Source organism: Ursus maritimus, unplaced genomic scaffold, assembly GCF_017311325.1.
Source record: "Ursus maritimus isolate PB19 unplaced genomic scaffold, ASM1731132v1 scaffold_18, whole genome shotgun sequence".
NCBI lineage: Eukaryota > Metazoa > Chordata > Mammalia > Carnivora > Ursidae > Ursus > Ursus maritimus.
Genome location: NW_024424230.1, coordinates 3947783 through 3960934, shown reverse-complemented (window position 1 = coordinate 3960934; position 13152 = coordinate 3947783). Strand labels below are relative to the sequence as shown.

Here is a 13152-nt window from a genome sequence, read left to right as displayed (position 1 = left end):
ATCAAGCTTTCACTGTTAGGTGATAAGATAGACAGCTGGGAACAGAAATAAAGGTACAGAGAAGTGGGTGCTAACTCCGGAGCCTGGACAGAGTCACATGTCCGGCTCACAGTGAAGCAAGTTCACATTTGGTTTGCCCTTGAAGGAACTGAGTAGCACCTTGGTGTTTAGGAGCGGGAACTAGAGATGGGTTCTTGCAGCTAGAAGGAACCCCAACACCCTGGCAGGCTCTCACCTAGTGATCCTGGCGAAACTTGTTTGTCAGCGTCCTGAAAATGTGTCAGTCACCCCGACTGTCTGTCTTCATAGGTTCGTGAATGTGCAGATTTCCTGCTCCCAGCTTCAGCAGACCTAGAATCTGATTCTGATTAGCACGGATAATAGAAGCCCTGGTTGGAGGCCTCTTTGCAGTAACCCCCAAAGCAGCCACCCAGCCTTTCCTAATGGGGGCTCCTTACTCAGGCCTTGTGTTCCTTTTTGAACCAGTATTGAGGTCAGGCTGACGTCCCCCTAACTTCTCTCTCTCGTCCCCAGTCTTATCTTCTGGTGCCATGGTGAATGGATCCCTTCTCACTTCCTGTAAAGACAGTCCTGTAATATTTGAAGGCCTAGACCATTCTTTATGAGTTTTCAAGTCCCTGAGTATTATTGTTTCTCTTCTCTGTATTCATGCCTATCTGTTAATGTTTTTCTTAAACTGTGGAGCACAGATGACACATGACACCCTCAGTGCAGTGTGACTGGTGCGCCCTTGCAGCGCCCCTTCCCTTTCTGACCCTGTGCTTGTGCCGACACAGCCATGCACGGCATTGACCTCACACACAACTGCGACCCACAAGTTCTTTCCTCCCTTGCCTTGAGCTTTTTTTTTTTTTTACTCCTGATCGCAGGACTTTATGTTGGTTTACATTAATTGTCATTTTGTGAAACAAAACATACTTGAAATATTTTAATCATACAAGATTATTCTATATACCCACGTATATTACGCGCATCACATACCGGTTTCAGACGATACCGCCTCTGGACTCTGCCGCGTTTTACTGCGGAGGGCTCCTGGCTCGTGCTGGCTGCTACGTGCCCGCCCATCCCAGAGCGACAAGGCCGTTGAACTCCTCAGTGAACGAGTGATGATTTAGAGAGACTGTTTTCAAGTTTCCACCCTGATGCAACCCCGTGGTCGTGTGTGATACCATGAGTAGCTTTGCCCCCTGACTGACTGCGCCCTCTGCTAGGTGTGGTGCCCATCGCTCAGCTCAGTGTGCACAGCAGACATCTGCTCACGGACCTCACACGTGTGTGCATGCGTCACCGCTTAGACGTAACAGCACGGTGTTGCCTCCAGACACACAGACACAGCAGCCACGGGTCCTGCCCATGCCCACTGCAGAAGCCACACCCCTCGGGTGTTGTCTTGTCCTGAAAGACTTCCCCTCCAGCCTCCGCCTGCCCTTCAGGGAGCCAGCAGGGGCGTAGAAGGTGTGTGTCCGTCTCCTAACCCTTAGGTGTCAGGCGCTGCATCTTACTCAACGTTTTAATCTGTAAGTTTGTTTTTACTCCGTCCATTTTAAAGCAAGGGTTCAGGCCTCATCATGTGTCTTTTGTTTGATATCTTTTCAATCAGTTTTAAACTTTATTATCTAGGCATATAAATATCCTGCAAGTTTAACATAAGAGTTTAACTTACGTATTTAGGAAGATGTTCAAAATAAAGATTGTGGTCATCACTGGTTAGAAGAGAATATGTTTACATCTTTCACCCTGACCACGGCAGTGTCCGCACCTGCATCCCCAGCCCGGCCGCCCCCGCTGCTCCGTCCTTGTGTGCAGACAGGGCAGGGTGGCCGGCTAGCCTGAGAGCACGGCCCGCCCCCAGACGCTCTGCCTGCGTCAGGCTGGGCAGCCGCACATACAGCCGCTGCTCTCTCTGACTTTCACAGAGCGACTCCGGCCACTGTGAGTTGCCTCAGTTTACTCTGCTTGCCCTGGAAGTCGCTCTGAGCACGGTGCTGGAGCACCCCCAGCACATGCTGGCTGCGGCCAGGTGACCGTGACCGTGACCTCCAGCACCAGCCTTGTGTCTTCACGTCCCAGAGTCACCTGCATGCCGTCTGGGGCTCTCATCCTTGCGAAGAGCTCGGGCCTTGTGGTGTTGCCCCCACACGATGTTCGGGGGCCCCTCACCCACACAAGGCAGCTTAATAGGAAAATAGCAGTGATGTGCCCAGAACAGATGATTCATTTTAATATGTGGAGAAGAAATTCGCATTGTTTTAAGGGTACCCAGGCAGCTGGTGTCATTCGGCTATGAGCAGATGTTAGACCTCCAAAAGCTTTGCTGATAATTAAAATACTCACAGTGAGCGTTTTACCCCAGCTGCAGGTTCTGTTTACTGTAAATTTGATTTTAATGGTGCCTCTGTGCTGTTGCTGAGGAGCCGTTGCTTTTACCTTCATACAAAAGTGTCTGCAATGAAGACAAATGTCCGTTTCCTCTCATTTCCTCGGGAAAGAGACGAAGAAGATACTGTAATATACAGGAACTCTGAACATGCCCACAAAAATGAGTGTGATCTTTTTATAGTGTTTGCCCAAAAAACAAAAGGAGACAAGTTTAATCTGCCTTGTTAGCCCTGTAAGCCCGCCTTGGAAGAGGAGCGCCCCACTAACAGCATTGGCTGGCTGCTTATTTGCGTAATTTTACCTTTTAAAATGTGCGTGATGTGTACAACTTTTTAAAAAGAGGCTTTATCTCCTCATATTGTGTTAGCTGCACTAGGGGTTTTATAAGCCCGTCAGAGGACAGTAGGAAAAGGGTGTTGGGCCCCCCTAACTTCTTGATTCTGTACTGCAAGAAAGAATGTCAGTGCTGGTTTGAGTCGGACAGAGGAGGCGGCCTTAGAACAGGCTTCCGGGCTGCTGCTCACGTGGGATCTTGAAGGAAGTGCCCGAAGGCCGAGGCCTGGCATCCCACGGCTCCCGCAAAGGCCCGAGCCTCCTCGGATACATCAGCCGGTACCACCAAGACAGGTGCAGAGCCGGTGCCAAGAGCAGGAGGAGGGCCGGGGCCCAGGGGAGGGCACGCCCGGGAGCTGGGAGAAAAAGTGTCCAGCAATGACCCCTCACGGTGGCCAGGGGCTGACCTTGATCCCCCAAATGTGTGCAAGATGCCAAGGGCGCTCTGTGCTGATCCCACAGCAGCGCCTCCCCCTCTCTTTGCTCCAGGCAGGACTTAAGACACTCGAGCACTTTCTGCTAGTAAATCAGCTGACGATTTTTAAGAAGTTACTCTTCATGGGTAAATGACAAGAACAGAGCACTCTACAGTTTAACTTTAAAGTCCCATGTCGTCATTTCTGCCACGTGAGTCAGATTTCCCAAGTTCTGTGGCTGTCGTAGGTCGTCCGTCAGCACCGCCTGCGGGCCTCTGCCACGGCCAAGAAACAGTCAGGCACGCCGCCCCGCCCTTGACATCCCTCCCAAAAAAGCCTGTCGGGATACCCTTAAAGCCCCGTTCTGACCTGCCTCTGTGAGATTTCTGTGCATGGCTCCCGTTAGATCTTCACGCACGGAAATGATGATATATACCTAAGAGTCTGATCTAGTGCAAAATTTCTTAGGGTTTGTGACTTTAAAGGTGAAATATTGTCTTTTATTCTTTGTCACTCTTCAGTGCCCATGGAAATATCTAGGCCCATGGAGACTGTTCGTGGTAAAGTTGGAAACCTGGCCAGTCATGTATTTCTAACTTGAGATAAAATTTATTCTTAGTTTTGTCTGAACATCTTAGAATTTCTTTCAGGGGTCATATTTGATTATCTTTGATCACTACCAATCATAAATGTAGTACTAATGATAATTGAGAAAAAGAGACTAAAACTTTTGTCACCTAAATCTGTATCCTGGCTCACTGTAAGTATTCCTTCAGTAAAAATTATATGGTGTATCTTATAAAATTGTATATTTGAATGTAGGTGGAGGGGTCTGTCAGAAAGGATGTGGACTTCAGTAAATTTTTCACATAAAAATATTTTTCGTCATCTCTTCTTATAAAACAGTGGCCTTGGGCCCCTGGGTGGCTCAGTCAGGGAAGCATCTGCCTTCAGCTCAGGTCATGATCTCAGGGTCCTGGGATCGAGTCCCGCATCGGACTCCCTGCTCAGGAGTCGGCTCCTCCTTCTCCCTCTGCCTGCTGCTCCCCCTGCTTGTGTTCTCTCTCTTTCTCTGTCTGCCAAATAAATAAATAAAACCTTAAGAAAAAAAAAAAAGACAAAATAGCGGCCTTCACCAAATTGAGGACAGAGCAATGGCTGTTACTGTAACTCTAACATCTACCTTTATATGTTTATTTGTGGTACAAAGCAGATATTTACCAAAATGCCTTTTAATGATTATGTTGCAGTGTATGTACCATCCTTAGGCTAGATCATGGCAGAACGACCAACACAGGTCTGTGCTCTGAAATAAATCTCACTAGTTAGTACAGTTACCATTTTTCACAAGCATGCCGGAGACTAAAAATACTTTTAATTGTGTATCTCCAATCACCTAAATATTTGTGATTTGTGTGTGAATTTTATTAACACTGCCAGGACACATTTCTAACCCTTGAAGATAATAGTCGTAAGGTACCTAAGCATCCTTTGTTCACTAAAAAAAAAAAAAAAAAAAAAAAATGATGGCAAATTGTCATTTTGGTATGGGGCTGTAGGACTGTGAGGCTGCTCTCACCCGTTGCAGTTATAAACCAGGTTGGAATTCCTTCCTAAACCCCTTGAGTGGAGTTTTCCTTCAGGGACGAGAGGCGTTGCAAAGCGTTTGGTCCAGGGAGTGCCCCCTAATTTGTGTCGTGTTCACATAGAAAGCCCTCACTTCTTCAAAACCAGGTTTCGGTGGGAGGAGCTCTCTTAGGGACATCCTGCGGCAAGACCGGTAATTATTATTGTCCAAAGAATACTGCACTATGGAGCAATTATTGATATTGCTTTGACTGGCTGTGCTATTGTAGGAATAATTTATCCCCTGCTTCGAAATTTCCACAAGGTTATATTGCATTGAATTTTAATTTGTCATTTTTTCTGCTCTCACTTGAAAAACTTATAAGCTTTTGTGACATTAAAATATGGTTCTAATTTATTAGCATAATCTGTTAATATTGTTTCATTTTAATAGACATTAAGTATGATTTCTTAACGTTCTTGTTAAAATTACATCTTAAAATTGAAGTCAAGAAAAATTATATGTGGCTTAAGAATCACAGTGTCATGTGTGCCCCAAATTTTTATATGAAAAGTATTACTTTTTTAATCGTGTCCTATTTGAGGTGCTTTAATTATGACAATGAGCCAGCCTAGCATTTTCAAGCCTAGTGCCCTTCCAGAACACGAAATCTCAAACACACACAGTAGGAGCGCCTCTCTGTCAGCTGGGTACAGCTGGGTAGAGTGCTCTCTGGTTTGGGGATCCTTTAATAAAGCCCATTAGATCTTTACAAAATAATAACAAAAACAAAACACACGGATTCTGACATACCCTAGCACTGCACAAACAAGTAATACAGTTTCGGGAGAAGCTTCGAGATTTAAAATAAATACTGCCGCTCGCCACAACGCGCTCTCCCGGGGTACCAGCACGAGCTTCCCCAGCGCGTGAAGCATCCCGCCCCACACAAGCCTCTTTAATGCCATCTTTATCTGCTACGCGATGCATGAAATCTACTTTCGGTTTCAGAACTGCAGGCCACCTTTGACCCCTTTCGTGGAGACACAATGTGACCTTTCTATTGTCATCGGCTTTCATTCTCCTGAAAATTCTATGAATTTTTATTACAAGTTTTTTTTAAGCCAAGCTGAGGCTTCCACAAATTGCTTGACGCAGACGAGATGAAGTTGTTGAAGTGGCGTGAGATAAGTTTTACAGCCGGCCTGGGTGCCGCCGAGCAGTCCGGGCCTCTGTCCTGCAATGTCATCCGCCAGTAACTGCTGAGCCTACTATTGGATAAATACATCATTTTATGGAACATTGATTGTTCTATAAACCCAATGGAGTATTATGCTCTATGATCAAACCATTTAGATTGTGTGTAGAGCACAGAAAATGCCATATTCAGGATGGTACTAAAAGTGCCATTTGTGTATTTTATGGATGTCATTACAGGGGAAACTTCTCTCTGTAGGCCCTGTTTACTGCAAAATTTTTTAGTCTGTAATGACATTTTTCATTCACAACGTATGCCTTCAAGAGAGGGGGCCCTTGTTTTATTTGTTTCATTCGAGTTTACTGCACAAATTCTGTACATTTTAATTAAATGTAAGCTTAACAAAAGCATAAGGTATTTATTCTGTGGGAAAGAGCGATGACAGTAACAAAAGAATAACACACACACAGAAAGGAAGCAGTCAGGTGCTGGAGCCTGTGTGCAGCTTCCCAGAAGCCCCCAGACAGCAAAACAGAGCCGTCCCAGTGGATTTGGGGGTGGGAGCCTCTGCCTTAACCCCTCCCCTGCTACGTGACACTTCGTGGTTTTCGACTCCGACTCCGAGGATGCAGTCTTCAAGAAGGAACTGGGGCTCCTGACGACCTCCTGGAGAACGGAGCCTAATTCGTAATCATGGCCCGGAAAACAAACCCTCCGCTCCCCACAAAGCCCTTCTCATTTCAACCAAGTTGTAGACTTTCAATGCATTTAGCTATGAGAAGGGCGTCTATCTCTGTACTCCCGAAAGCAAACGGGCAGTAAGTTGGGATTTTTCATAAACAGGCAGGAGGCTGCATTGTAACCTGTTTGCCCCTTCTGCACAGAGCGGTTTATGGTCCTCTTACAAACAGGTCCAAAAAGGCTGAATCAGGTGCACTATTTGGTTAGCCACTGTGATCACACTGAAACCCGACATGGTCTTTGAAAGATACAAAGCATAGTGCAAACATTCTGTTGGGCATCTGTGCTCCATTAAAGATTTGTGCACTTTTGGACCGATAGCGGTGACTAAGCAGTTAAGGGTAAGCCTGTACAAAGTTCCTGTTTCCCAAATACTGTATCCATTTGGCCATTTGCATTGGTGAGCTTTACGGTTCATATTTACTAGAAAGAGCTCAGAAATTGAAGTTGATGTGCCCAGTAAATTCTTGGTCATAGCCCAGTTAGAATTTAAAGTTACAGTAGAGATTCACATTAGTGTAAATGACACTTGAACTTCTGCATAGCTCCACATTAATTCATTATGGGCGAAATGGAAGAATCTTCAGTGGGTGAATCTTTTTCAATCTGATTGAGGCTGTTACATTTTATAGGTGCTATTTTTCAAAGCAGTACTGACAGCACTCGAAGTTGTTAAATTGCTGAATCAAAAGATGGACCTGCACTCGCATTTATGAACTGTGATGGAGTAGCGGGGCTCGCGCCGCACTGAGGTTAAGATGTTGGCGGTGTCAGGCTTCATCACACGCCGTCGTGACAGTAGTGTTTACCCATGTAGTTCACTTTAATAGTCTGGAAGTGGCTTAACCCACCTCTGGATTCAAATAAATTCAGTAAGTAGTTCAGAAGAGCATCATTATCAGTGCTGCAAGGGATTCAGAGGATAATTCGACACCCAAGAGATTTTCCGTCCAGTTGCAGACTGAAGAAGGGGCGTGCGGGGGCTCCAGCCCATAGGCTTGCTTTCGGAGACCACAGAGCACAGGACGCTTGGTGGCCCCCACCTGCACTCATTTTTCGCTCTTTGACATCGAGGCACTATGTCCTCTTCTGTAATTAATTGGGGTTGATTTGCAGGCTGCCTTATTTTTGTGTCCATATTTCTTCATGTCTTTTTTTTCCCCTCCTAACTCTAAATTAGACTGAAAATGACCTTGAAGTTAGGGAATGGACAGAAACAAGCAAATCAAGTTCAGGGTGTAATGATGACAGAACGGGCAGTACAAACTGGATGGAGTTCAGGGCGCTGAAGGCCAGCGGAACGGTTACGTCCCAGGTAGAGAAGTGGAGGGGAGGGGAGAAATTGCAAGTGTAGCGGAGGAAGACTGTGGCGGGGATGGGAGCCCAGAGACCCAGGGGTCCCACGGACGACACACCAAGCAGGATGGCAACACCCCCAGTGTCCACTCGGGCACGCACGGACATGTGAACAGGGGGGCTCTGCGGAATGCCCCATCCTCACCTGGCCTGCTGCTGCCCACCAGGCCTCCCGGCATCTTTGAAGAGAGAGATTTTAGGGAGATTGAAAGTTCAGAAGATAAACTGGGAGATGAGGTCGAAGTATAGACCATGATTCAGCCCTTTCTCTCAAGGACCCGCATGGTTAACCTACTCTTGTGCTTGCCTTCTGAACTTTAATCTTCCGGAGGGTTGTTCTTTCACAAAGCAGGGGAAGGGGAAGGCGGGAGGGAGGGACATCACAGCAAGCGCATCCCTGGGCACTGCACTTTTTTTTTTTTTTTTAAAGATTTTTTATTTATTTATGTGACAGAGAGACAGCCAGCGAGAGAGGGAACACAGCAGGCGAGTGAGAGAGGAAGAAGCAGGCTCCCAGCGGAGGAGCCCGATATGGGACTCGATCCCGGAACGCCGGGATCACGCCCTGAGCGGAAGGCAGACGCTTTAACGACTGCGCTACCCAGGCGCCCCTGGGCACTGCACTTCAAATGAGCTGGGTTGATTCCCGGAAACTTGCCATAGGCTCACAGAACCGTTCGAAAGTTTTTAGAGGCCCTGGAGCTGGGAGTCCCCGTGTGAAGACCACCGCTGTCCTGTGACGCCCACCCCAGGCACCATGCAGTGGGCGTTCAGGAGCAGCTTGCTCCCGGAGGCGTAGGAAGGAGCAAGCTTCCGTGCTCCCGGCTGGTTCTCCTCTTTCCTTGGAGGGTAAACAAGACACAGAGCCATATGCTATAGTGAGGCGAGTCGTTTACCTAGAGGCAGCGATGTCTGGGACCCTCCTCTGAGAAGGTTCAGTTCACCTTTACGATGTGATGGCTTAGCCTGGCCTGGTCCCCCCACGGCTGCAGGGCCAGCCCAGAGCGGCGCTCCCTCTCCCCACAGGCAGGGTATTCCGTTATCTCCAAGGGAGCGAGAGGGAGAGGGAGGGAGGTGTTGCTGCTGGAGATCGTCCTGGTTGACACCACATGTCGTTTCCTGACCCAAGGGTCTGGGATTCTGTCCTCTTCCCAAGGTTCACACTACAGAGAGTTGTCTGAGAAGGCACAATGCAGATTGCTCCTCGTATTGTTTAAGAAGATGGATCATCTTGTAAACTTTACTTCCTCCCTGGGAGTCAGAGCCTCAGAGGCTGCAGGAACATGGTGACAGAAAACCGATCCCACAAACTCACTGTGCAGTGAGCTTTGTTCCAGTCATTTCCACGCACATACCAGCAGGCGCCACTGGGAGACCCGTCCACTCCCTCTGGCCTCTCACAGGAAGGAGGATGCAGGGGTAAGACTTCCCCTGACCTCTGAGTGTCGAGCAACAGGGCTCCGCGGCAGAGGATGCAGGACAGGCCAGGAGTTTGCATTGTTCGAAGGTAGCTTGGGAGCCCAGATGCAGGACCGTCGCCCACGGTCTGGGTGTGAGCCTGGCTGTGTTCTTTTGGCAAATGAGATGTAGCAGCTCCCTGGCTCCTGCCGGAGACACTGCACCCACTGGAGACGGGCCTTGTCTGGGGTCTGTGCTCAGAGTGGACTCTGTTTTGAAAGAAGTGCTTTCTTACAGAGGAGCCCAGCATGGAGAGCAGAGTGGTCTTGTCTTTAAGGGATACTAGCAATGCATAACTTATCGTTTTCTTTCCTCTGGTAAGGATAAAAGGCGCTTTTTAAAACATGACCTACAATACAGAGAGCAAAGTGGGATATTGCAAAACTGGGGAGGCCGTTGAGATATGGAAATACTCCTGTAGATCACTGACAGGCCATCCTCTCATTTAGGGGAAGGACGCCATAGTGAGAACACTGGTAGAGAATTCGGGATTTAAAGACGAAAATAGGAACTCTGTTTAGAGTCCGTCTGTTTCGATGGAAATAAAGATCACAGTTTTCAGTCCTATTTACCCTGTCAAGTTATTTAACAAGCATCGGCCTGTGTCGCAGACGGCGCTGGGGAGATGGGGGTGTGTGTGCGAGTCCCGTGCCCTCCTCACACCTGTTCATAAACTTACAGAAAGACGTGCCTTTGGGTCAGAAGATACTGCTGCTGTTTACTGATCTTCACTTCCCACCCGTGACTGATGTCTTGTTGGAAATGGCAGTAATTTGAGGGGAGTAACCACACTCCTTCCCGAGGAGCTGGAAAAGCAAACGCTGGCTCGTAGCGGTGGCGTTTGGACAGCCCACCCAGGAGGACGGAAAATGCCTGTTTGCACCACACCTGTGTGCTCGCACGCCATAGCTCGCTGTCCGCGCCCACGTGAACGGGAGCACCGCTCCGAGTGGGTCTCACTGTGGTCTTTCTGCTGAGGGTTTAGAGCTTCTGCAGAAGAGTTGTCTTGCTTATAAGCCTCAAAGTCATTTTGCTAGGCTCTAACTGGTCCCTGTCTCCCATAGGCATTGTGTCCAAGTCCTACGAATGCCGTTTGAAGGGTCAAGGAGCCACCTTCGTGGAGACAGACAGCCCCTTCACGGCGGCCGCGCTGGCAGAGGCGTCTCCTGTCAAGGAAAGGCCCCTTAGGAGCAGCCGGAGGCAGGCGGCAGCCCCCGAGCAGGTCCAGCAGGTCATCATCATCCAGGGCTACGACGGGGAGTTCGCCCTCGACGCCTCGGTGGAAGAGACGGCCGCGGCCACGCTGCAGACACTGGCGCTAGCCGGCCAGGTGGCCCGCGTGGTGCACATCACAGAGGACGGGCAGGTCATCGCCGCGAGTCAGAGTGGCGCCCACGTGGGCGGCGTGGCAACCGGGCCGGTCCTGCCCGAGCAGTTGGCCGACGGAGCCACCCAGGTGGTGGTCGTGGGGGGCTCGATGGATGGCCGTGGCGTGGACGAACCCCTCAGCCCAAGCAGTGCCGTGATTCAGCAGGTGACCAAGCAGGAGATTCTAGACCTCGCCGAGGCCGGCGTGCCCCCACCTGACACGGCCTCTGCCTTGGACGCCCTGCTGTGTGCGGTCACCGAGCTGGGAGGGGCGGAAGGCCGGGCCGGGCCCGACGAGAAAGGCAGGCCCGGACACAAAGACGTGCTGGTCCAGCTGCCCGGTCAGGAGGCGCCCCCCGCCGCCGCCCAGCCTGAGGCCCCCGAGCTTCACATGTTCCAGGACATCCGGGAGAGCAGGGCCACCGTGGAGCCCGTGGAGGTGCTGACCCAGGTGGTGCGGCCCTCAGCCGTCGCCGCCTCGCAGGAGCGCGCGCAGGTGGCCTTCAAGAAGGTGGTGCAGGGCGTGCTGCAGTTCGCCGTGTGCGACCCGGCCGCGGCCGGCCAGCTCATGAAGGAGGGCGTCACGCAGGTCATCGTGAACGAGGAGGGCACCGTGCACATGCTGGCCCGCGAGGGCTCGCAGATCATCATGCAGGAGGCCGAGGCCCACGGGCCACACGTGGACCTGGCCGAGCCCGACGGGGAGATCTCCCAGATCATCGTGACCGAGGAGCTGGTCCAGGCCATGGTGCAGGAGTCGAGCGGCAGCTTTCCCGAGGGCGCCACTCACTACATCGTCACAGAGCTGCCCCCGGGGGTGCAAGAGGAGGCGGGCGTGTACTCACACACCGTCATCGAGGCAGCCGACTCTCAGGAGATCCTGCAGGCCGGGGCCGCGCTCGGCGCCGAGGCCATGGTCCCGAATGGAAGCGAACAGTTGACGAGTATGGTCATTTACACCCAGGATGGCTCCCCGGCCGCGACTGTCATTCAGAGCCAAAGAGAGAATAACGAACTCCAAGAAGCCTGAGGCGCAGATCGTCACGCTCGGCACAGGGCAGGCGTGGGCAGGCCCGGCCCGCGGGGGCACGGCGATCTCCGGACTGCATGGCCACAGCGTCCGGACAGCGGCCGGTCCTCCAAAGGGGCGGTGGCCTGCCCTCGGGGCGAGGTGGGTGCAGAGCAGAGCGCGCCGGCCTGGGGGCCAGCACCCTGCCGCCTGGCCGAGCCCCGTGCCCGTGCCGCTGGGAAGGCCGGGCCGGGGTGCCGCTGGGGCGGACCCTATGCCAGCCGCACCCGTTTCCGGTCTGGTTCTCCTGTGACTGGTCTTTTCCCTCTGTTCTGTCCACTGTGCTGAGGAGAAGCCACGTTGTTTTCTGTTTCCGCCCCTCACCCCGCAAATGTTTTCCCATTTCAGTTATCGAAGGACTGTGCCTATTGGTGGTGAAGTCCGAACAGTGTATCTTGTGGCCTGAGACATGCCTGTTCGTGCCGTCCAGCATGTAGCCATTTCAGTTTATTATAGATTTGGTTAAAAATTGCAGCTACAACTCCTCCCGTCTTGAGCAGCCCACACTTGTCCATTTTTCTGAAGTCGTAGGATCACAGTGTCCCCAGACCAAAGGAAAACCTCGTAGCTTGTCTGACCCATCAGTTTCCTCTCCCCAGACGTGGTGGGGGTGTTCCTAGCTCTGGTTGCACTCTGCTTAAAAGAAACCTTCTCAAGCCTGTGGTTGAGAAAAGCCTTGATGTTTCTATTGGATGAACATACACCGTGGTTAAGACAACCCAGTGCTTCTAATTTTGACTTCGTTTCATACAATAAAGTCTATATATGAAATGTGCACTCTGGAAAATAGTGTTCGTACCAATATTTTGCCTTTATAACAAATGTTTCTTCATATTGATGCCATTTTTGCGGGATTTATCTGCGGTTTATGTCCATGTGGCGGAGCTGACATCAAACGTTAATACCAGAAAGCCGCCCTCCCCCCAAATGCAAAGGTTGTTTTTGTTCTATTTTTTTCTTTGAAATAAAATTGCAGCATTGAAAGAGAATGGGGTTCTCTTATTTCCAGCAGCCAGCCGATGGGCAGCTGTAGAAACGGGGAAGAACTAGTTCTCCTGTCTGACAGGGCGGCTTCTCCTGCTCTGCCCACGTCCAGGGCACCAGCTCGCGTCGGGTACCTCCTGTGGCCTCGTGCTGCCTTCTGAGGGCTGGGCACATGGCCCAGGCACTTTCCGGTGACTAGCATATTCTATCACAGTATCTAAAAATTTCGAGGAGCAGACACGAGAGAAAAGGAAGAGAA

General features: G+C 50.5%; 1 protein-coding gene across 1 annotated transcript in view; it reads left to right on the top strand.

Moving 5' to 3' along the window:
* The window catches only part of ZNF407 (zinc finger protein 407), a 442536-nt gene extending 429852 nt beyond the window's left edge, over positions 1-12684 (top strand). Inside the window, exon 9 of the mRNA XM_040632437.1 lies at positions 10537-12684. Within this exon, the coding sequence (XP_040488371.1) occupies positions 10537-11870 (1334 nt within the window). The 3' untranslated portion in view covers positions 11871-12684. The remainder of the gene's footprint in view (positions 1-10536) is intronic.
* The last annotated feature ends 468 nt before the right edge of the window (positions 12685-13152 follow it).